Source organism: Dermacentor andersoni, chromosome 4 (genome assembly GCF_023375885.2).
Source record: "Dermacentor andersoni chromosome 4, qqDerAnde1_hic_scaffold, whole genome shotgun sequence".
In the NCBI taxonomy this organism is placed as follows: domain Eukaryota; kingdom Metazoa; phylum Arthropoda; class Arachnida; order Ixodida; family Ixodidae; genus Dermacentor; species Dermacentor andersoni.
The window spans coordinates 199,339,154-199,361,617 of NC_092817.1; the positions used below are offsets into that span (position 1 = coordinate 199,339,154).

Consider the following 22,464-nt stretch of genomic DNA (forward strand, 5'->3'; position numbering starts at 1 on the left):
TGGTTCAAAGCGGTGATATGCTTCGGCTGCAAGTCGATTTCCTTCGCAAGAGCGCTGCGCGAGGAGCCAAAGGACCTTCCGTCGCGTCAAAAAGTCCAGAAAATTGGACGGGGGGGGGGGGGGGGGGGGGGGGAGGTTCGAGCGTCCGAAACTTCAGATGTCCTTATACATTGATTCTATGGGGCTCGTGGCGGTGCCACGAAGACGTCCGAAATATCAGGCATGTCCGAAAATTCAGTCGTTGACTGTATAAGACTGCTGCTCAGAGCCTCGTGATTTGCTGAGACCACTAACAACAGAGCGACAGCCACACGTTCAAATCTGCAATGTGAATCACTAGGCGCAGACACGCACCGCGTGTGAGCCATCATCACTGTTGGGCCGAGGCGACAGCTGCAGTGGCGTGCTGGACCGAAGGGCGGACTGTGACGATGGCAGCGTGGCTGATGCACTTCGTGAGGGGCACTTGGGAGGCTTCTCCTGCAGGCAGCCTTCGCCGGGATGCTACATTGGGAGGAGCCAGGAAGAGCACATTTGCAATGCCACGATCTAATATATTCCTGTATAGCCGTATATTCCTGTATAGCCGTATTCTCTGTCATTGTCCCTGCTACTTTGCGCTTTCTTTTGAATAATCATGACACACCAACTAGCCCAGCTTTCTGCTTTGATAGCCACAACCACTTGTTTAAGTTAACATTTCAGTACTTCACTTTTATTACTTGATGAAAAACGTGAAAACCGCAGTGAATAAGTACCTGTACACAAGGCCGAGCTTATAAGACATTGTATGCATTGAACATACGTCACCTCTCGTTGAAAATGCCATTTTCAGACAACCCTAGGAAGATTTTCAAGCAGTAACCATAGATCACAATTCTGGATTACGGTATTTACTCCATTCTAATCAGAACCTTCTCTAAGACGTGCGCCCTGTGCCCCCCGTAGCCTGTCTCCCCTCTAGCACGAGCTTGATCGCATTACCACACGGTGTTCACCTCTTCCCCACCCCCTTTGCGATGAAGTAATCGTCAGCTCTCGTATTTTTCCAAGCGCTTCGAGCTACCACGCACCTCGCGGCCTCCGCAAGTTTGTTACACGACAAATGGCGCAGCATTGTTTCCTGCACGCTGCGTCGTGGCGTGTGCACTTCGACAGTGTTTTTTCCGCTCAATCTTTTTATACAGAAGGACACCAGCAAATCACTTTTCCTTGGCCAACATTTTAATAGTTATTTCGCTAGCTTAAAGAACCTTACGGGTTCCAAGTACATATTTTAGATAGCCAAAGATTTCATTAAATTGAAACTGTGTCACGAAATTACTCCTTTTATTGTGAAAGAAAGAATACACGGTTTCCAATCGCATTAAGACCGGGAAATGAAAATAGTTTGTTACATAGCAAATTTGTTAAATCGAGGTAGGACTGTATTGCTGTAACCACGTGTAAAACATTTCAAACATTTAAAAAGACAAGATTACACTGCTGACAAAAATGTAAACCAGCAGCATAGTAGAATACACTTGATTACTGCTATAGTTCTGTGTTTGTTTGGTCGAGCTCTGCACCACCAAGTGGCTTCACCCTGCAGGGCGCCCACGTTTCTCTGTCCAACTGATAAAACGCCCAGTCCGCATGCATTTACCAGAATATCAGACATGCCAAAACTCTCTATTGTGGTACAGTAAAAGCTCGTTAATTCACGACTCACTAATTCGAAATTTCGGATAATTCGAAGTAGCTGCCGCAGTCCATCCAACAATGTATTGAAAGCAATATGTAACACATCCTGCTAATTCACACTGAAATTGGCACTGCCACCGATAATTTCAAATCGGCGCCATCGTGGATGGGGAGAGTGCTACTGCACGGGAGCACGTTGGCGACGCTGGCATCATCGCGCGGCTTTGCTTTTTCCCTCTGCAGCCCTTTGTGCAAGCCGTACTGGAGAGAGACACATTTGCGCCTGGCCATGGCATGGCCAACGCCTCTGTTGCATGTCGCGGTGCTGTACAAAGCTCAAGGGTGATAAAATCGTCGCCATGCACCGTATACTGTATGTGCAAACGAAAGTGTGCGAGCGTGAGCCGGGGAACATGGCTCAATTTCGCATGCGCGAGAGAGGAAGGCAGGGCGGATGCTCGCCCTCTCCTGTCATGCACGAGGCATGGGGGTGAGGCAGAGGGAGGGAGAAATGGGGAGGGGGACATTCTTCTGCAGTGGCGGCTGCTTAGGCGGGCACCGTATGTTGAAAGCGATGTGCGATGTGGCCAAACTGCGCGCCCGCGTGGGCCTTATCTTCGAGGTGATCTGCGATGGTTGCAGAGTGTGCATAGTGCTGGTAGCTTTGTATGCAATGCGCTTTCTACGTTTCGTGTGCGTTGAAGCGAGAGCTGTACGAAGGTCAATTTGCTTGCTGCTACTGCCACCATTCCTCACTCCAGTGTTTTTCAGCGAGTTTCTGCAGTCATCGAGCGAGATGTGTTCATGTTTACTTGTGCACGTGTGACATTGTACTTGTTAATTTAGGTAGTAAGCAAAAGTTTGCAAATTTATACGGCCAATAAAACTCCTATCCTTTCATACTAATTTGCTATTGCAATCGATGCTTTGCTTTTCGGGCGAAACTGCATCAGCGCCAGTCAGCGCGATGAATGTGCGGATGGAGCATGAGCCATCTCAACGTCGGGCACGTCGGACCACATTGGCCGCGTCCGGTTACGCTGGCTGCGCCAGTGCTTCGAAGTATAGACATTCTTGTTCACGCCAATGAGACATGGCGAGTTTGCTTGCTTGCATGCTCGACGAGCTTTTACTGTAGTAATTCTCCAACATGAAGTGATGGTCGCAAACATGTAGATCCTGGTGGCGATAGGATACCAGCAGCCCAATGTGCTGCAGCTCCTCTGCTTGCCTGTTGTCTTGCAGAGGGAAACGATGTCACAGCTTGACATATCGCAATTGCTAGGTTTTTAACTTCACCTCAGACCAACACTGACTGCACAGCTCACGTCAACACGGAGCAGGTTGTAACACAAGCAGAGGATGCTTACTGTGTACCGGAAGTGCTTGAGTGCAGTGATAAATTGTCATTGTGTATTCTCTTTCTGTAGCCCATTTTTTTTTAATAAACACAAATTAAGCAATGTTTCAACTATTACAAACAACATTTTTTCACCATCAAGTTGGAAAAATTATAAACGATGCCACCTGGGTTGCCAATTGGATAGCTTGCCCAATTGAAGTTTTGCGCGCCAGCTATGTAGGTTGTAATGAGATGGCTGAAAACTCAACAGAGCGATGCCACTGCAATCGGTAGGGACGCACATTTTAAAATCCTTTTTCATAAACTACACACTTTATGCAGAGTGCTTAAATGGGTCACTTAATGGCCAGAAGGAGCTGCCTGAATGACTCGGTGCGTTTGTACAAAATCATAAAAAAACATTTCAGGGTCCCTTTAACTCTTTCCCTACTGCACTAATTGGGCATAGCTAGCCCACTAATGATGGTTTTACACACAGTTTTCGAGACCTTCTGCGCCACTCACAGTTACATAGCGCCACCTGACACACAGGAGGAGAAGTAGACTTTTGCCTCTTATAACAGAGTTCATTCTTTCCTGTTTGGTGGCAGTTCTTGAACATGCTCCAAAGACGCGAGTGCGTTTGTCCGAGTTGAAAGCGAAAACGGCCGCCTCTGTAAGCGGCATGCAAGCTTCGCTACATCACAGATTTCGCAATTCTGCTGTGTCTGCAGCTGATTTATCAACGGCACAAGCAACAGCGAGTCAGAGGATGCTGCCTTTTCATCTGACTTTGACACTAAGAACGACGACAACTAAAATCAACCTGGAACTTGAGCATACATGCCTCATTTGTGCTACTCCGTCAATTGAAGCCTTGAAACCTTGTTCTCGTTTTGCTCTCCGCCAATTGAAGCCATTCAGTACTCGACAGCTAACATGGAAACGTACCGAAACTGCAAGAGTTTACTGCAAGAGTTTACTGCAAGACCTGCAACATTCCCCTATGTTTCACATCGAGGAACTGCTCTGCTGCATGGTACATAGGGCTTCCAGTTAAATTTCTGTAGCGCAAGCAGTTACGAAGAAATACTTGCCATAGATGGGAAAGTAGACGGCTAACCGGACAGCGGCTATCTTAAGTCTCGTTTCAGTTCTCATGAAGACATCAAAGTACACAGCTTCACGAAGACAGCATTGGAGTGAAAAACTATGCAAGCTACTTTCTTGTCCAAACAAGATGCCGGCTGAGCAGGACGCTTGGACACTCGACAGGAAGGTCGTCTGCGCACAAGAAAACGCAGAGACGCTTTCTTATGCCCTTAAAGGGCCCCTCACCAGGTATGGCCATTTTGAGCTGACAAGCGCAGAGGATACATTACACGATATCAATGGTGTCTGCAAAGTATTACATCGTGCCACGGAAAGATATGAAATCTCAATCCAAATGCCGTGTCCCTCTTCACTCGCGGCCGCTGCGCTCCAAGCCAGACGGTGACATAATCGTGCCCCTGTGCCTTCATAATTGTATCTGCAGTGTGACATCACTCGTGGTAACATGTGACTTCGAGAATTATTCAAGACAACATCTGTTATCTGTGCGATCTGTTGCTTGAATGGACGAATCGAAGTTTAGAGAAATAATAAAACACACAAACGGAATGTCTGCGTTTTTTGTTTTACTTCGCACCGAATCAAGAGAGATGTACTTCCGCTTCGTCTGCTTGTTCTCATGGTCGTGCCGTCACATGTGCAGGTAACGAAACTATGCCATTTTCTACCGCGTTCCAGCGCGTGAACATGCTCTGCGATCCGCTTGTTCTGCCTCAGTATTCGTGTAGCACTGAATTATATCGCTAGTCATGTTTCCTTGTGCACAACGCGCAAAATCGTGCACTGCGCAAACGAGACAACAGCTTGCACGCGACGTCATTGGTGGAAGTGCGTAGCGCTGAAAAAAAAAAAAAAACAACGAGAAGCAACAAAAAAGAAAAAAATTAGGGCGGGGCTTGTGATGTATGTGTCACATGATTCTCGAGGTCCGGTATGGGAGAATGCAGGGAAGGAATTTCGCTTGCGTAGGCTAGACGGGGCGAGTGGAGAGAGCGTCTTGCTTGGCAGAGGAGCCCGCCTGTTGAAATCATGGGTTCGCGGCACTGAAATATTTCTATCTTAGCTATTAATGAGCCAATTTGAAAAATTTTTGCGGCAGAATGCTCCCTAGAGGACACGTAACAACTTCCAGCATACAACCAAAATTTGCTATGGGGCCTGGTGAGGGGCCCTTTAATTAAGTGCCATCGTGTTTTTCATAGGTTTGCAAGCGCAAAGACAGAAATAATGGGTGCATTTCTCAATTTTTTTTGTCCCACGAGGTGGCGTCATGTCGCAGAAACATCTTCCAGATCGCTCGAAATGCACTTCGTTACTTGACCTTGAAGCTGTCTTCGCTGTCTCCTTTGCTGTCTACGTAGACCGTCTCCGATGCTAGCCAGAATTGGAACACCCGCTACTATTGCAGCAGGTATAGCACAAGTTGCTGACGTGAGGCAGTTTGCAGCTTCTTCTGTGGTGCTCTGTTAGTAATGCTTCCATCTGGCTGCCAAATGAATGTGTCCACTCACCGCCTGCCTGTCGTTGTCACCGGGGGCAGGCGAACGCTCCTTCCAGTCAGCCCCTGTAACCAACAGCATGTACAGAAATCAACTACTGCTGCTGACATAGCCGGCTCTTCAATCACACCAGTTTCAAAACTCCGCTGGTCAATCTGTGGTAGCTGATTAATTAACATGCCACAAGTGAGCAACAAAGCGAAACTTGACTTGGATGTGCCACTGCATACTGATTGCTAAAATTTGAGCAAACCTGACAAAAAAAAGTGCTAATTAGAAATTGTTTATGAATCTTATTTGTTTTTTTGTTTTTTTTTTTTTTTTTTTGCTGCAATGATAGAAAAGGGGGTGCTTTATAGATACATTTATTGGTCCATACATGATGCGACAATCAGCAGACCCCCACACTTCAGGCTCGGGCGACATCCTGGTTTCATTCAGTGGTGGCAGATAAGCACGACACTGGTACACGAAACAGTGCTGTGCTACAACAAATTACTAAACAAGGATGAATCACATATGGAAAAACAGCCTATGCATCACTCTACCTGAAAAAGGAAGTGTTTTTTTCCCCAATATTTATGTCCGACTTGTAATTTAACCAGAACTTACTCCGTGTACACACCTTGAATTTTGTGTTTGCTTGCACAAAGCAACCACGGATTAGTAATTAAAACGCTGGCCTTGAAACCACAAAGTTATTTGTTCAATGACAGGAAAACCTGCCTGGATGTGTTTATTTGGCTCCATCTGAGCCACAGTGCAACAAACAAGTGACTGAATAAACAAACACAATCAGCCTACTTTTCAGCTCGTAAGTGCTGTTCACGGCAAAAATTTGCACGGAAAACTGTGTTTCGCCAGCAGACAGCTGACATCCAAAGGGTGGTTCAATGCTAATCTTTTTTATTTCTTATCACTGAGACTCCACGGAGATAGCTTGAAAAATGCCTCACTATAGAGCCCACTCACTGTTTCAATATGTAAAGCTTGTCACTGATGCGTTTCTAGAGTGTTCCCGATGGACTCCTTAAACACTCTGAAATGCTCCCGTGGGTGCGCAAACTAGATTAATTCACAGGCATTGAATTCTGCAAAAAGAGCATGCTGATAGGCAATACTGCAATACTACTGCAATAATTGTTCCTGCAAACTGTTCACAGCACCCACTGTCTGTGCATTGCAAAGCATTCACAAGGCTCACAAAAGTTCTCACAAACAGTTTGCCTGTATTACCTAAATTGTAACCACTTCATGATAAAGACCACTCACACTGCAGTGTAGGCAAAAATACCGAACACTTTGCAAAGTTTTTCACACAAATCTTTGCTTATGACTGCCAAAAAAACACAAAAATCCTGTTATGCAATACAGGCCATGGTTGAAAGTCAACAGTATATGAAGTGCAGCCTCACCTAGCTTGGTGGGCGTACCCCGAAAGCTGTCCGCAACCGAGGACACTGAACCATGGTGGGGGGAAGGCGGGATCCGGCCACATCGGGTGATGAGCTCCGCCTCCCGCTCAGCCAGGTGTGAACGCAGCAGAACCACATCTGTCTGCAAAATGCATTTGCCATCATCAGCCTAATTAGGTCTGTCACAGGACAGAAGCCCCTTTCACTGGCCTCCAGTTGCAGCTGCTCTGGCAGACTAGCAGGCAGAGAACTGAGTTGCCATGTTCAGTGTCCTTGCTCTTCAAGCGGTCAATTAATTTGTCTTCATTCTGCAATCTGTTAGCCACTGGTTTAGCACATATGGCAGAGAGACTACTCTGTAAAGGAACTGGTCCTGGGTTCGACTGGTGGTCCAGTAAGGTTTTCTCCTTGAACTGCAAAGGTTCTTTCTGAGAAACTTCTACAGGTCGCCTCTGTAGCTTCATTCTATTCTCGAGTGGATGAGAATTTTTCACTTTCAAGTGTTTTTGGCACACTATACCCTTAAATTCACCTCACAAGAGGTTGTATTAAGGTCGGAGGCTATTACGCTGCCTGTCTGAAATAATTTGGGGAGAAAATTCAAGATAAGAAGTTAGGAATGCCAACAAGGTGAGTTCTGTAATACTGAGTCAATGTTTCGTCCCACAGCTTAGTGGTTGCCAAGGCAAAAATTCATGAATGCGGGACTGAAATAGTTGCCTACCCACCATATTCCTCAGGCCTGATCACCTCTCTTACTTTTGCAACATAAAGTAAGAAGGCCTTACGTTCTGAACCCTGGTTCCTGGCTGACAATGACATCGTCTATACTTGGGCTCGCAACACAAAGCATCACACAAAAGCCTCTCACTGCAGCACAGATACTGCATCTTCATCATCAGCCTACTACTATCATAATCAGCCTACAGTACAGTACAGTACGCATCAAGAGCTTCTCCTAGCGACCTTCAATCCTCCCAGTCTTGCGTCAGCTGTTTCTATCCTATGCCTGCCAATATTCATCGCATCCCCAAATCGTCAATAGTCCTTAACTGCTTTTCCCTTTGTTATTTTTCTGCCACTCTCATGGCATAACAGTAACCAATACTTTATGAGCATCTGTTGACAACTGCTGCAAAAATTAGTATCACCAACCTGCTTCTCAAATGAACAAACCACAGCATAAATGAAATGTGATCACATAGCATTACAGGCCCGTGTTTTGTTTTATTGCACTGCATGGCATCTATAATGCTTCCCCCTAGTCCACCTACTTATCTCCCTCTTTTCCTTCCTTTGATGTTGCCTTGCAGCGAAATGATTCTGGTGTCTGCAGCCAGTAGATATTTTTCTTAATTTGCTGGTATGCTGCGATGTTGAAAAGCCATTGAGAACAACGGAAACAATGGTAGCGCAGACTTGAAGAAAAGGGCACATATTGCTCTTTAGACACAATAACACAAATAGCCGATGAACAATAAGTTCCTCCAATAGACCACATTAAGGGATCAAAAAAGGCTTAACTGACCATAAAGGGATACCGAGTGAAATTCACTGGACTCCAAGGCCTACTTATTCTATTAGTGCCCATATAGTGGATTGTTCATTTCAGCTGCTGCTGAAGCGCTGATTGGTTGGGCATGGATTCGAGTGAGAAAAGGATAGGCTGAAGACACCCATCTCCTTCTTGCTCATACAGCTCCAGCCAATCGACGGTGGCTGAAATGAACAGTCCACTAGGTAAACTCTTACAGTATACCCCCCTCCCTTTTTCCCTCAAATACATACAAACGTCTGCCCATGTCAGTGCTATGCTTTTAATCTGAATGTCACTTGTCATGCGGAGAAGCCAAATGTCAGAAGACATGCGAGTCATGTGGAGAAGATGAATGTCAGGGGATGCAAGTGAGTAGAGCGTCCTTGTAACGCCCTTTTGACTAACTAGTAGCAGCGTAAGTAACTGTTTAAACAGAATCATGGTATGAGCATTGTAAAGTCAAGTTCCATTCGTTCAACCATGATGGGACTGACAAACCTGGTCTAATTATCTGGTAGGTCGAAATAAGCAAGAGACAGAAAAAACACCAAAGCTGATTCATTTGGCAGTATTTGCCCTGATTCTAATGCATCCCTGAATTGAACGCACACCCACATTTCATGGGTTCAAAGCAAAAAAACCTACATGAACATAGCATTAGAGCTTCTAAACAAAGTATAAACCAAACATGCACTTGACTTTCAGCAAGAAAAGCTTGACTCTGATTCTGGCAATGAGAAAAAGACGAAAGTAGCAGACTTTACGTTCTCAGAATGCACAATCATTTAGTTAACATCCATCGTTATCACTCTCAGAAAACACTTAATCACTGTCTATCAAGAACAACAGCATGTCATACTCCATACACTGCATAAGGCATATGATATTCTGCATTCATCAAACAACTCTGCAACAATCAAAAGGGGATGGTGGCCTGGACCAACCACATTGCTTTTGGTCCTGCAATGCATGCGATCCTCTGGCATACCAAGAGCACGTGAGGTGACTTGTTGCTGCTAACTTAACATGTAAAATAACTTATTGTTTAAATGTGTGTTTGAATACTCCGACAAAGCAGCTCGTCGTGGTCGTCACACTATGCGAGAACTTTCGTTCTGTCGTCCTCCATAGTTGCCATCTTGTGACGGCAATGACTCTGGCTAGACTGGCTCTGATAGCAAGATGTTGCGGATGCTGCAAAAACAGTTTTGATTTCATGTCAGGATTGTATTGCCGATGTAACTTTTGCACGAATTTTCTTCAAATTTCGCACAAATTTTCACGAAAAATATAGTATTGTCATAATTCATGGTGAGCTACAGTTTTCGCTTTAGAATCTTCCTGGGGCAGACAAAAAATAGGCGTTTTAGATGGGAGATGACGCATGTTCCACATTCACTGTTCCCTCAGTGTGGCCAAGACGGAAACTGACACTTTTCAAGACACCACTGCGGTCGCCCTAGGGGTTGGGCACGTGCCTGATGACCAGCTAAGTTCGAATTATTCAGCAAAGGCTAACTTCACGATCGAAATGATGAAAGCTTGGTCCTATAGATATGTATAGGCACCAGTTGGGACCTTCAGTCGAATTAGTGGAAGTCTGCTCTTCTTTGCTGCTGCATACGATTTCATCACAAGAGCAGTGCCATCATATTGCACGCCCTAAAGCACTAATAAGTGCACTCAGAAGTGTGCCAATTTTAAATTTGGCTGTGCCATTGCTAGCTCGGCAAACTCGCTGGGTTATAAATTAGAAAAAGCGACAATTTCCCTCAATGTTTCACAGTGGCACGGCTTCCCAGTGGTAAAGGCAACCTCACCTCAAGTTTCTTGACCTTGCTCTCGAGTTCGGACTTCTCGCGCTCGGCCGTGACGACCTTGAGCTTGAGTGCTGGCATGTCCGAAAGCAGCTCCAGCCGGTCGGCCTCAATCTTCTTCTTCAGCATCATCTCCTGCAACAGGGGAGGAGGAATGTGCTCTCAGGTTATGGCCAAGCACTAGCATGGAGCAGCTTTTGTGCTGGTGTGCAAAACACACATGCACACGTACAAGAAAGAATTTCTCCAAAAGTGTTTTCTCATTTTGCCACTTTTCAGTCCACTTTTGGACATCTCTATAAAGTGGTAAAAATGATCCCACTGTCATAATTTTTGCAAGTTACCTGTCCTGCACTACCCCTGCATTAGTTGTAATGACTAATGATATAGGAGCAAAGGTTTGTTGAGTGTTTTACATGTTTCTGGCCTGCACATGATGTCATGCAGATGATGCGCTTATTTTAAGAAAATATGAGACTCTGAGCCTTGCAGTCAAATTTGTTTGTTGTGGTTTTTATAATACAGGCAGTTATACCCACCTCTTAAAGCCCACACAATGGAAGAACATTAAGAGCATGTAAGAAATGAGCGAAGCTGTTGTGCCGGTGCACAGAAAATCCAGCACGTCTTGCGTGGACATTTGGGGCTTTTCTTTCATCTATCGAGTCACATGCAAGTCACTAAATGGTATAGAAAACAGCAGGAACCAGCATTTTCAAAATTATAGTTGTGCTGGCAAAACGCTTTTGCACCATGCCTCAATGCACCGCAGTTTGCCATCTCTTAAACCCACATGCAGTGCTCTCCTCTGGCAAAACTTCTTTAGTGTGAATCATGAGTCCAGCCTCATCACATACTGAAAAAAAAAAAAAAGATAATTTGCAAGGTTCCTGTTACGTGAGCTTCACGGCATGGCACTGCCATTCGATTTTCTGCCCTTCATGCACACTGGGCACTACAGTGTGTTTTCGTTAGATGCCTGCTGCCTGAACATCAACTCCAAATTATTTTAAATAGGCAGCAATGACTAATTTCCAGTGGAAATCAAGCGTCTTTACTACAACTTTCAAGCTGAAAGGTGCCACAATGTGACTGAACTTGGCCATGCCAGAGCACACACTTTTAGGCTGCTAGCACTGCGTCTTGGCATTTGTACATGACTTGCTACAGAGTAGCTACAACAGGAAAGTGAGCAATACGATAGGCATCCAGTAGCAAAGGAGTTGAGCAAGTGTAACCTGAATGCCACCAGTATGCAGTCTGTCTACTGTGCTCAAGGAGAATGCAACTGCTGCCAACCTACCACAGTGTGTTGCACTATTAGCTTTTAAAAAAAATATACAAAGGTTCACTGAAACCTCACCTCGAAGCCGCCATTAACAGCTGTAGCTGTTACCCTGCTATGCTTCTGTAATGGCTCGTTTTTATTTATTATGATTACTCTGTTGCTAGGGTGACCTCGAGTGCAGCTCAAAGCTGAGAGGAAGCAGCTTCTTTTATAAACAGTGGCACTGAGATTTTGCTTCAGCAGCCCCATACAAGTTCTTTTTCGCGACACTGACTTTAAACAGTGCATACATGTGGTATAGTTTGTGCGCCCTTCTAGTTCAAGGTAGTATAACTGCACTGTTTACAAGAGATAGGCACAAAAGTTCAGTTCTGCTTAAACCACTCTTGGATAGCATGACTTAGAAGCTGCTTGTTAGTGCCACTATGAGACCACTTTTACTGAGACAATACTGCCTACAAAGCAGGCATAAAACTCAGTCTTTGTGGTAATTGAGATTATTAGGTTGACAGAAATAAGCATGTGCTAGAATTACCGCTTCTGTTAATGTTTTATGACTGTCATGAGTGTCAAAGAAACATTTAGACAACCTCTAAGCAGATACCCGAAGCAACTAGTACAGCACTTGTACAAGGTAGACAGCTCTGAGGTGTGGCTCACAGATGGGCTACAGACATGCCAAGAGACGAAAGAACCCATGACAGCCACTGATATAGAACAACTGTCATGGTGAGCTTCGTACAAACAGAAGACACCCAACCCAGATGGGGCGCCCTCCTACTTTCCTGGCGCAAGTCCTGACCTGCTTGAGCAGCTGCTCGGTGCGCTCGAGGAGGAGCTTCTTGTCGAGCAGGGATGCCTCCAGCTCGGCTATCTTGTCCTTCTGCAGCTCCAGCTGGTCGCTCAACACACTCACCTGCAAGGCACAGAGTTTCACGCAAAGGTCATGAACAGGAAATATGTCACCAGCATACTCAGGGTTTGTCCAGCACAACTCGCATAAAAGACTTTGCTGAAACTAACCTGTCATCACAGATTCATCGCACAGTGAAGATTATGAATTACTTAATAATCACTGATCAATGCAGTGACTGTTTCAAAGTGAATGGCCCCAAAAATGTCTACTGAGAGAAGTAATTCATCAATTTCATAGGTAAATGATAGTGAGCCAAACAATTGCACAAAATGTTATTCTCACTGGAAAACTTTCAAAAGCAAAGGGAACTTTAATCGATTGCGTTGAATAAATGAGCAGAACCAGGGCCACATAAAGCAACTATACTCAGGACAGGTTTTGCAGTGACAGCGACAGTTATGTTGAAATATTCAGTTACTATTGCGCATGAATCAAGCACATTGCTGTCATAACCATAGAAACCTCTAAATTTCGACACAGAGAAATAACGACAGATATTGGGGGCAAGGAGTTACGGAGTCGCCATCTGCCGGAAGCGCCTTCCTTGCGTAGTATGAGGGATCACGCGGCGCACTCCTCATAGGTTTCGCTTACGGCGCTCAATAAAAACGCCACGCGGCAGCCCTCCTGGACATTTATGTAGGTACTTTCAAGACGAGGGAAGTTTTTGACTGTCGATATAATAATCTTGGGCAAACTTAAAGCACAGAATCGTTTACAGGCGCTATCTCTTTGCCGAATACGTACAGCGAACGCCACTATGCGCAGTCGCCATGAAGGAGTCTCCCGAACCGGCTTCTTGCGTGAAAGGTAGGCAAATGCTGAAAGTAAACTATGTGAAATGTTCTTATAGTAGGCTGTCTGTATAAACAAATGGGGTATAACAGAATGAAGCCTCAATGCGACGATTGCACGGGTTCACAGCGACCGACTGCGCGTCTGCATGCATGTCCGCGCACAATATTTTGCTTTCGCTGTGAGCGCGTTTTCGCACCATGTGTGTGTGTGCGTGCGTGCCGTGAGCTTTAGGCTGCAGCAAATGAGCATTTGACAGTACAGTAGCAACCATTATTGCGTGGACGCTATCAGAACTGTCCAAAAATAATTTCGTTATAGAGACTACGGCGCCTACAGCGACTGTGATGTGCCGTCGTGACGATTCAATCTTTTTTTGTCTTCTAAATTCTTGGACATTTCAATATTATTTCACAAGTTGCGTCGCACTGTATGTTTATCGGTCTTCTCAGCATGCGATTTCCCTCTGCTTCTTTTTTGTAATCCAGTGCATTAATTCTTAACACAAACATGGTCATATGCTATGCCTTTCTTTAATGTGCGTCTTACCACTCCCTTCCCGTTCCAGTGAACTTGCCAGTATCTAGCATCAACAAGTTCATAGACCAAACCATTCTGACATTAGCCGGGCAGCGAGCGCGGGCGAGCGTCTCAGTGCGCATTTTCTGCAACTCACCGAACATCGCACAGTCCCGGCGCCGTAGCAGAAATCTTCCCCGCGTGTGTGCTTGCTGCATACCCGAGTTGTAGCCAATGGCGTCTGCCGGTTCTAAATTTCACCAGCCAAGCTTGATGCAGCTCCTTGCAGCGCGGCTACGTGTGAATAAGGCTGACACCGGGCTCCGTTGCATACGTCCAGCACTGCGGCACTGAGCAGTAGCCTACCATGCTGCACGCCTCCAAAGGCAGCCACTACCTATTATAGTAGTTTCAGATGTTGTCAAGTTGACACCCAAGGAGTTAAAGCCTCACCATTTAATCAGAACCGAGCTGAAAGCTTTCGTTTTCAGCTCGCTTTGGCACTTCCGAAGCAGCTGACGCGGCTGCTGTGTCCACGTGATCCCTCATGCCACGTCATGCCGACGGTGGCCCCAGCTTTTCCAGTGGTGGAGCTCGCCGCCAGTTTGTTTCGGGGAAGTGTCTGAACCTCTCAATCCTACCACTGGCTACAGTCTTGAGCAAAACTATGCAGTGTGGTAGTCAAATTTTTCACACACAAGTGTGCCCATATTTTGCAGTAGTGGACAACCTATGGAATGCAGGAAAAATTGAAGAAAATGAGACCCATGTACCTGCAGCGCCAGGTTTTCCTTCTCCGCTTCCAAGTGTGACACTTTGTCCTGCAAGTCACCATAGTCACCCGACACCGGAGTCTGCAAAAAGGGAAAGGGAAAAGCAACAATTATGCTATGACAGACAGGCGTGACTTTGCCCACAAGTTCCTCATGTCAGCACAAACACCCTGAGCTCTGTCAAGTCATTGAACAAAGTGCTACCTCAGTTTTTCTTTTGATGGAGCCCAACGCTATATGACCAACTAGTGCGTTGTTGTACGAGGTCTTCTGCTCACAGGAGCTACGGTTCACAAGACTTTAACATGATGTGGCTTCATCATTTATTTTGCATCACTGAAGAAAAACTGGCTGATAAAATTTTTGATGCAGATATTAATTTTAAGAAAATTATTCTGCTAGCATTCATTTCAAGCTGAAGCTGCGATGAGTACTTGAATACTAATCAGTTGCTCTGCCTAAATATGGTAAACTGTGTATATCGGTGTCGTAGCACTGGTAATTTAACAATGATGTATCCTCCCCATTTTCTCAAATTTTTTTTCTCTAGTTGTTTCGGGTGCAATTTACCAGTGACAGGATGTTACCTCTTACTGTAAAGCCCCTTGGCAAATGATAGGCATTGAAATGAGTTATGAGTTCCATTTGTAACTCAAATTAAAATTAATTCATAAACAATTATGCGGATTTCATGCACTGTGGGAGTCATTGTAAGCAAAGCTTTCTTTGCTGTTTGCATTGATTGATGGTAATTAGCGGTGATGTTGACGGTGAATGCTTAATTTCTTCAGCCAATACGAGAGTGTTTTCTTGGTGGTAAATGTTAACTTCATTCACCACTGCTGTTTGTCTGCATAGTACACAGGACACACAGGGAGATGTGTTTGCTTGAGGCATTGTTTTACGCCATTGTTGATAATATCTGAGAGGGTTGAGCATTACCGTTGTCTCACACAACACATTACATTGTGGCAGAAGCACTAAACTTTATTTGAATCATGGTGCTGCACATGCCAAAACTATACAATCGGATTATGAGGCACACTGTAGTGGCAGAGTGTGCATTAATTTTTACCACCTGAGGTTCCTTAACAAGCACCTAAATTTAAGTAGACAAGCGTTTTTGTATTTCGCCCCCATTGAAATGTGGCTACCATGGTTGGGATCGAACCCACAATCTTGAGCAATGCCATAGCCACAAAGCTACCACAGCAGACACAGAAGTGTTGATTTGCCGTGTGACCCCTTCCGTAGCGCTACAGAGCTTTAATGCAGCTTTGAGTTTTCACACCATGCATCAGTTTCCCGCTTTACAAATTTACATGGTGTTGATTTTTCAGAAATAGCAGAAACGTGCTGTACCTTGAACTTAAGTTTATCCTGTTTGGCTGCAACTGCTGTTGCATGTAGTAGCATTTCCTTGCCTTCTCATGTCATCTTTTCCCTTTCCCGCCCTACCCCCATGTATGGAAACTTTGAGCGAAGAGTAGCAAGGCTGTCATTCACTCGTTTCATGGCTGCGTCGGTTCTACCGACCTACCCATTCTCTGCTTCCTCTCCACCATTCTATGTTCCTCCCCTCTGGACGGTTGCATGTGAGCATAAAAGTAAGTGCTGCAGTTTCTGCATTTCTTTTGAGGGGGTCACGGATCATTACAGCCATCAAGAGGGTATTGTGGCAAGGCCCAGGGAGTTCCAGAGAGCACTGTGCACATGAGACGTGATGGAAAGGTCCAAACGAGTTTCTCGCATTGCCCTTCCTCTCTTCCATGTTCCTACCATGTATATGAACAGCTGAACCACCTCCTAACACAGTGTGCAAGACAGCAGAAGCAGCAGCAGTAGTGGAAAGGTTGAAGGAAATGAGAAAGAAAGCTTTGCTCTAAAATAGCATGCCAAGGAAAGTACTCATGCAGTGATTTTCTCAATCCTCCATTCTTAAATTGGTTTTATTTTTGTCGGTCACGAGTGCATCAAGCCTTCATGAACATAATACTGTACAGAGATGGACAAATATTCGGTGTTGTCGGATATTCCATAGAATTATTCTCTATTCGTTATTCGCTTTGATTTGAATTCAGGAATTTGATATTTTCGAATTATTCGGCCCCCCAAATAGGCAGCCGGAAGCCACAGACGGCCGATACAAATATACGTCGCAGAGGCTATGCTTATACGTCATAGCTGCCATATAACAACCGTAAATCTCGAAGGCTATACATTTTTGTAAGAAAGAGCTGGAAATGTGCGACGCAAAAGAGCAATAAATGGTGCTAGCGTCCAACTGAAACGAAGTGACGGAGTTGACATCGCCATAGTCATAAGCGGATATCGTACGTGAATGATAGCAACGTCGCAATGCTTCGTGCCTATTTGTGCCTTTAAAGCTTTTATTCTTGTGTTTACCGCCGCGCATAACACCGCATTGGCCGCGGGCTTCCATAACTGCGTAGTCGCCACCCATGATCACGTTGATAGCGGCCATGGTTTCCTACGCAGCAGTTTTGGCAAAAATTAGTTTCGTTTTGACTCAATATGCGCGTCGGCTGTGTGCCTAAAAAACCAACGTCTTTAGATTCCTTTCAGTTCGAAAACTGCGGCGCGGAGTGTTGCTCTTCTAGTTCCTGCCACATGGTGGCGCTCGTCACGCTGTTTGCCCGATCGGCGAGGTCTCTTCCACTGTCGCCGCCACCTGATCGAAGTAGCAAGCTGTACTTTTTCAAGTCGGAACTTTACTCAAATATTCCGACTGCTTAGTCTCTACACGCCTCTAAAGAGAGGTCTGCGTGGAAGTGTGGAAGGTGCACCGAGCGCTATGCTTGTGGGTGTTGACACATTGAAGAAATCGAGAGAAGCACACCATTAGAAGCAAGCTCGCCTGCATGAACTGACAGAGTCCAGAGTGCTCGAGTTAACTTCTGAAGTAGACTCGCCCAAAGGCAGTGACAGTGACCACATTTACTCCAAGAGAGAAGTGTATGATAGCATCTCATACTACTTTTCAGGCTATGTGGTGTGTCACAGCGACACAAGGGGTGTGGAGCCTTAAATACATTTAGATAAGTTATCGTACTCTTCGATGAGCTTCCTACATCGCCTTCATTCTCATAATGCAGACAAGTAGTTAACAGCTATCGGCAAAGGAGCTGTGCTCATGCCATCCGCTACTGCTGCTACCTCACTAACTCGAACAAGCTTGGCGTCATTTAGGTTCCTTCATTGCGTTGGATCAGCAGCTCTTCTGGCTTTCATTTGGAGCAGGGCAACAAAAGAGAAAGAAAGGCTGTCTCACTACACATGCTGCAACATTGTAGTGACAGTGAAGAAAAGAAGAAAAAAAAAACGTTGGCAAGAACACGAGGGTTTCGTATCCGAACATTCTTGAATGTTGTAGCAGATTCTGTGGCAAACCTAATCAGGTTGCATGTGCGCGATGTGGATGCTGTATATTAACACGGCCGCTTAATTAAAAGACACAGGGCAGTACATTCTAGGAACTTCATGAGTTGTGATAATCTGGTGAAAAACAGCCACTGGAAAATAGCAAAATAATGTACGCATGACAGTATAAAGCCGAACCTCGTTATAAGGAAGTCGCATCCACCACGAATATAAATGCATTATATCAAATGTTCGTTGTGAGTATTACGTAGATATCAGAGGAAAAAACAAGATCATGATCACGTCCACGCAAACTAAAGGAAACACAAGCGGGGTGCCTCTGGCAAGCCAGCGAAATGTGTCCTGCGGATGTTGGTGGACAATCGACATGTTGCCTTGCCAATGTAAAAACAATGCTTGAATAACACTTCCCGGCCTCCAGCAAGCAATTTCATCGTGACACCAATAGCGCATTTCTTACTTTTATTTTGGTGCAAATTAAAAGCATCAAATGAACCATTGAGTGAAAAAGCCGGCGTCTGTAGCAGCAAAACGGCACCTAAATTCCCATTGGCTGCGACGTCACGTCATGCGCACGTGTTGACGGAGCAAAGCGAGCGAAAGGGTCCACCTGCTGGCACGTCAGGCATTGCGTGAGGGGAGAGGGCATCACAGTAACGCCACATCTCCCTCGCTCTTGGATGAGCCAAGCTGTGTTATCAGCGTGTTCCTTGCCCGCGCTATTGCGCGAGCAAGGAAAGGCGTGAGCATATGCTCTCGCCTGCATTCAAACTTTGCCTGGGTAATTGCTATAAAGAAAATTAATGTATAAATAAATGGTAGGCGACACTCGCACCTCGGCTTTGATGTTCTTTAGGTTAACCTTAGGCGAACACAACACACGAACCCAACTCGGAGGCAACTGTTTTCCATTAATCATGCCATCTTCTTGTGTGTGATGTAATTAGTGAGGTCATTGCTCCTACTTTCTACTTCCGGGATTCCAGGAATTTCGTCAGTCGTGCTCACATGGCGGGTTTCTAAACTCTACGATTCTGTGGTTTGGTGTGTGGTAAGCAACGGTTTCTAATTAATTCTAGTTATTCCAGACACTTCAGTAACTCAACTTGTAATTAAACTTATGCTTTCATACCATATCTATAACAAAATCTGTGAATCTTGTACTGTACCATTTTTAACATTCTTTCCCGATTTATTTTGAATTTCATCCCTGGTTGTCTCAGTGATCTCTAATTCTAATTATTCCAGACACTTCAGCAACTCAGCTTGTAACTTATGCTCTGATATCATATCTATAATGACACTTATGGATTTTGTACTGTACTTCCTTTTTCTATTTTTTCTGATTTATTTTGAAATTCTACCCTGGCCGTCTCGGCGCTTTTTGATTAATTATAATTATTCCAGACACTTCAGTAACTCAACTTCTAACTAACCTTATGCTCCAATATCATATGTATTATGAAACCTATGAATTTTGTACTGTACTATTTTTTCCACTTTTTCTGATTTATCTTGAATTTTGTCCCCGGTTGTCTCAGTGATCTTAATTCTAATTATTCCAGACACTTCAGTCACTCAACTTGTAACTAAACTTATGCTCCGATATCATATCTATAATGAAACCCATGGATTTTGTACTGTACCATTTTTTTTTTTTCTGATTTATTTTGCATTTTCTCCCCGGTCATCTTAGAAGGTGAATCAGAAGTGCTGCGCAAGAAACAAGAGTATTTTTCCACTTATACACCCGTCCTCTACAACTCACATGCCCAATGACAAAATTCAAGGAAAAAAAATTCAAGCAGCACTTAAAGTTATCCCTGCATGGATGAATGCAAAAGCATTGTGGCCACATTAGCAGAAGTGCGGCGACCTCTGGTGGCGCCACTGGCCGAGTCACATGATTTGAGTGGCCACATCAGCAGAAGCGCTGCAACGTGACCAACGATATTCGTCACAATGAGCACAAGGCAAGATCTTGGGCTGGACTTCCACCAAAGGTCATGGGTGCGACTCATGTCAAAGGTCGTGAGTCGAGTGCCTTAACTCTATGATAATTAACGGTACCTTAATTAACTTCACCTTAACAAAGGTTGAGTGTTCAATTGACTTCATTAATTTTATCTTGCTGTGAGAATTTATGTAGGATTTTCTTGTCTTTTGTTGAATATTTAGGATTATTTTTCGGGCGACCAATTAGAGCTTTCAATTGCATCACGAGCGTTCTTTGAGGCCCGTATCGCTGCGCTAATGGAGTATTCTTCGTTTAACTACTTAGTGAAGATAATTTCAGCATCTGCAATCTCAGCACTAGGATCTTCAAAACAACACTTGCATTCTGAGAAAATAATCGGACGGTACAAGTAAGCGTACAAAGTCGTTCACATGATGTCGGTTTAAATCACGCTGCAGCCCTTACATGTGAGCCCCATTCATGATCTGGCTAAATAGGAAGCCCTTTTTATTCTGAGGGTAAACAAAATAAGTAAGTAAATAAATCATGCAGTACTTCAATGCAAGCGTGCACGAACACCACCGAATGCTCCAAGGTTATCAGCCAGATCGCACAGTGAGTGCCTAATATAACAAATTTTAATGTTTATTGTTAGGCTCTAGGTGAAGCCATCATATCCGAATGGCTGATGCGGCTTCGGTCACCACTTCCATTCGCGTAAACAACATAGCTGTATAACTGAGCTTGTTACAGTACTGAAAACAGATTTGTAGCTTTGATTTCTGATTAACACTTTGGGGCAGCCATGCTTCACAGCTGCTTGCAACGATTCGCAAACCGCACTCAGCAAAAACCCGTACAAAGAGATGCGAACATGTGCGCCCACACTATCCCTGTCATGACTCCAAATACATTTTATTGTGATAGCAATTATATGAACACCCCAAGCGCATTTCTGCCGTTGCCATGACGTTCCGTATAAAGTCCAAGGGTGATAAAATCATCACCGCGCATCGTATGCTGTATGTTCGAGCGAAAGCGACGGAGAGTGAGCCGGCAATCGCGGCTCAATCTCACACATGAAAGAGAGGAAAGCAGGGAGGAAGCATGCCTTCCACACACAAGGCTCCGGGGAGAGGCGCACTCTACACTACTCCGGGAGGCGTGGGTGAATGCGTGCACCGGGGCCCCTGTATCTTGAAAGCCATCTGCGACAGGGATAGAGCCTGCCGCGCGCTGTGTTTTCGTGGCTTAGTTCACCTTGATGCGAGAAACAGCACGAAGTTCGCCCGCTGCTGCTGCCGCGCTTCCTCACTCCAGCATCTTGACAGCAAGTGTCTGCGGTCATGGAGTGAGATGTGTTCATGTTTGCACGTGCGCGCGTGACACCTGGCTTGTTAATTTAGTCTTTGCCTATGTTTACAAGTTCATACGGCCGATAAAACTACTATCCTTACTTCGTACAGCTGTACACTAATTTGCTATTGCAATCGATGCTTCGCCTTTCGGGCGAAACTGCGCCTTCTTTTACATCCCCCCCCCCCCCCAACTTCCATAAAAATTTCGTTCGTACCTCTTTTTCTTCTTTCCAGGGTTGAAATAAGGCTCTCTGATTTAATTTTAGTGTGACAGGAAATAAATAGGAGCTAAAACAAAAGCGCCAAACTAAAATGTTATCATCCCCCACATTAACTCGTGGCGTCGTCAGCTACGCTGGATGGATGGATGTGGATGGGTGTTATGAGCGTCCCCTTTGGAACGGGGCGATATGTTGCGCCACCAAGCTCTTGCTTTTATACTGCCTAATGTCCTACCTAGGTTAAAAAATTAACAAAAGAAAAAAAACACCACGATGAACTCCCACAACCAAATTTTCTGACCCCTTATTGTGAAATTTGCCTTTGTATGTCTCTGTTTTTTGTCGTTTCCCTATTTTTCTTACACCAACCTTCCAATCGCCTCTTACTAATCTCTATTGCGGACATGTTTACTTTTCCCCTGCTCTCGCTGAACCCAAGGGCTTCAAGGAGGCCAGTAGTGCCTAAATCGATCGCTGGACAGATGTCTTCACATTCTAACAAAACATGTTCCATCGTTTCCCTAGCTTTACCACCGCCAAGCATATGCTTATTCTTCCTTCTTATACCTCGCTTTATAGGTGCGTGTTCTAAGGCATCCTGATCTTGCTTTGAAAGGTAATGAGCTTCCCTTTGAGTTATCATAAATTGTTTCTTTCCTGCTTTTGTTTTTTTCTCTTAAGTAGTTACTCATGGCAGGTTTCTTTTCCATTGCCGCCACCCATGAGATTATTTCAGCCTCTCTTACTTTGCACTTGACGTTCTTTATTGCTGTGTTGCCCAGCCTACAGGCCATATACTTGCTGATAAGCTTCCTAGTTCTTTTCCTCC

The 22,464-nt window shown here is 44.9% G+C and overlaps 1 protein-coding gene across 4 annotated transcripts in view; it reads right to left on the minus strand.

The window, feature by feature from the left end:
- Nucleotides 1-22,464, minus strand: part of Liprin-beta (liprin-beta 1) — a 120,295-nt gene that overhangs the window by 85,380 nt on the left and 12,451 nt on the right. For 3 of the 4 annotated variants that reach the window (XM_055074828.2, XM_055074829.2, XM_050185382.3), the window contains exons 2-7: nucleotides 14,698-14,778; nucleotides 12,497-12,610; nucleotides 10,410-10,541; nucleotides 7,053-7,194; nucleotides 5,650-5,702; nucleotides 355-504 (exon numbers count right to left, since the gene is read on the minus strand). In XM_055074828.2, the coding sequence (XP_054930803.1) occupies nucleotides 355-504; nucleotides 5,650-5,702; nucleotides 7,053-7,194; nucleotides 10,410-10,541; nucleotides 12,497-12,610; nucleotides 14,698-14,778 (672 nt within the window). The remainder of the gene's footprint in view (nucleotides 1-354; nucleotides 505-5,649; nucleotides 5,703-7,052; nucleotides 7,195-10,409; nucleotides 10,542-12,496; nucleotides 12,611-14,697; nucleotides 14,779-22,464) is intronic. The other variant, XM_055074830.2, reaches the window with a different exon arrangement.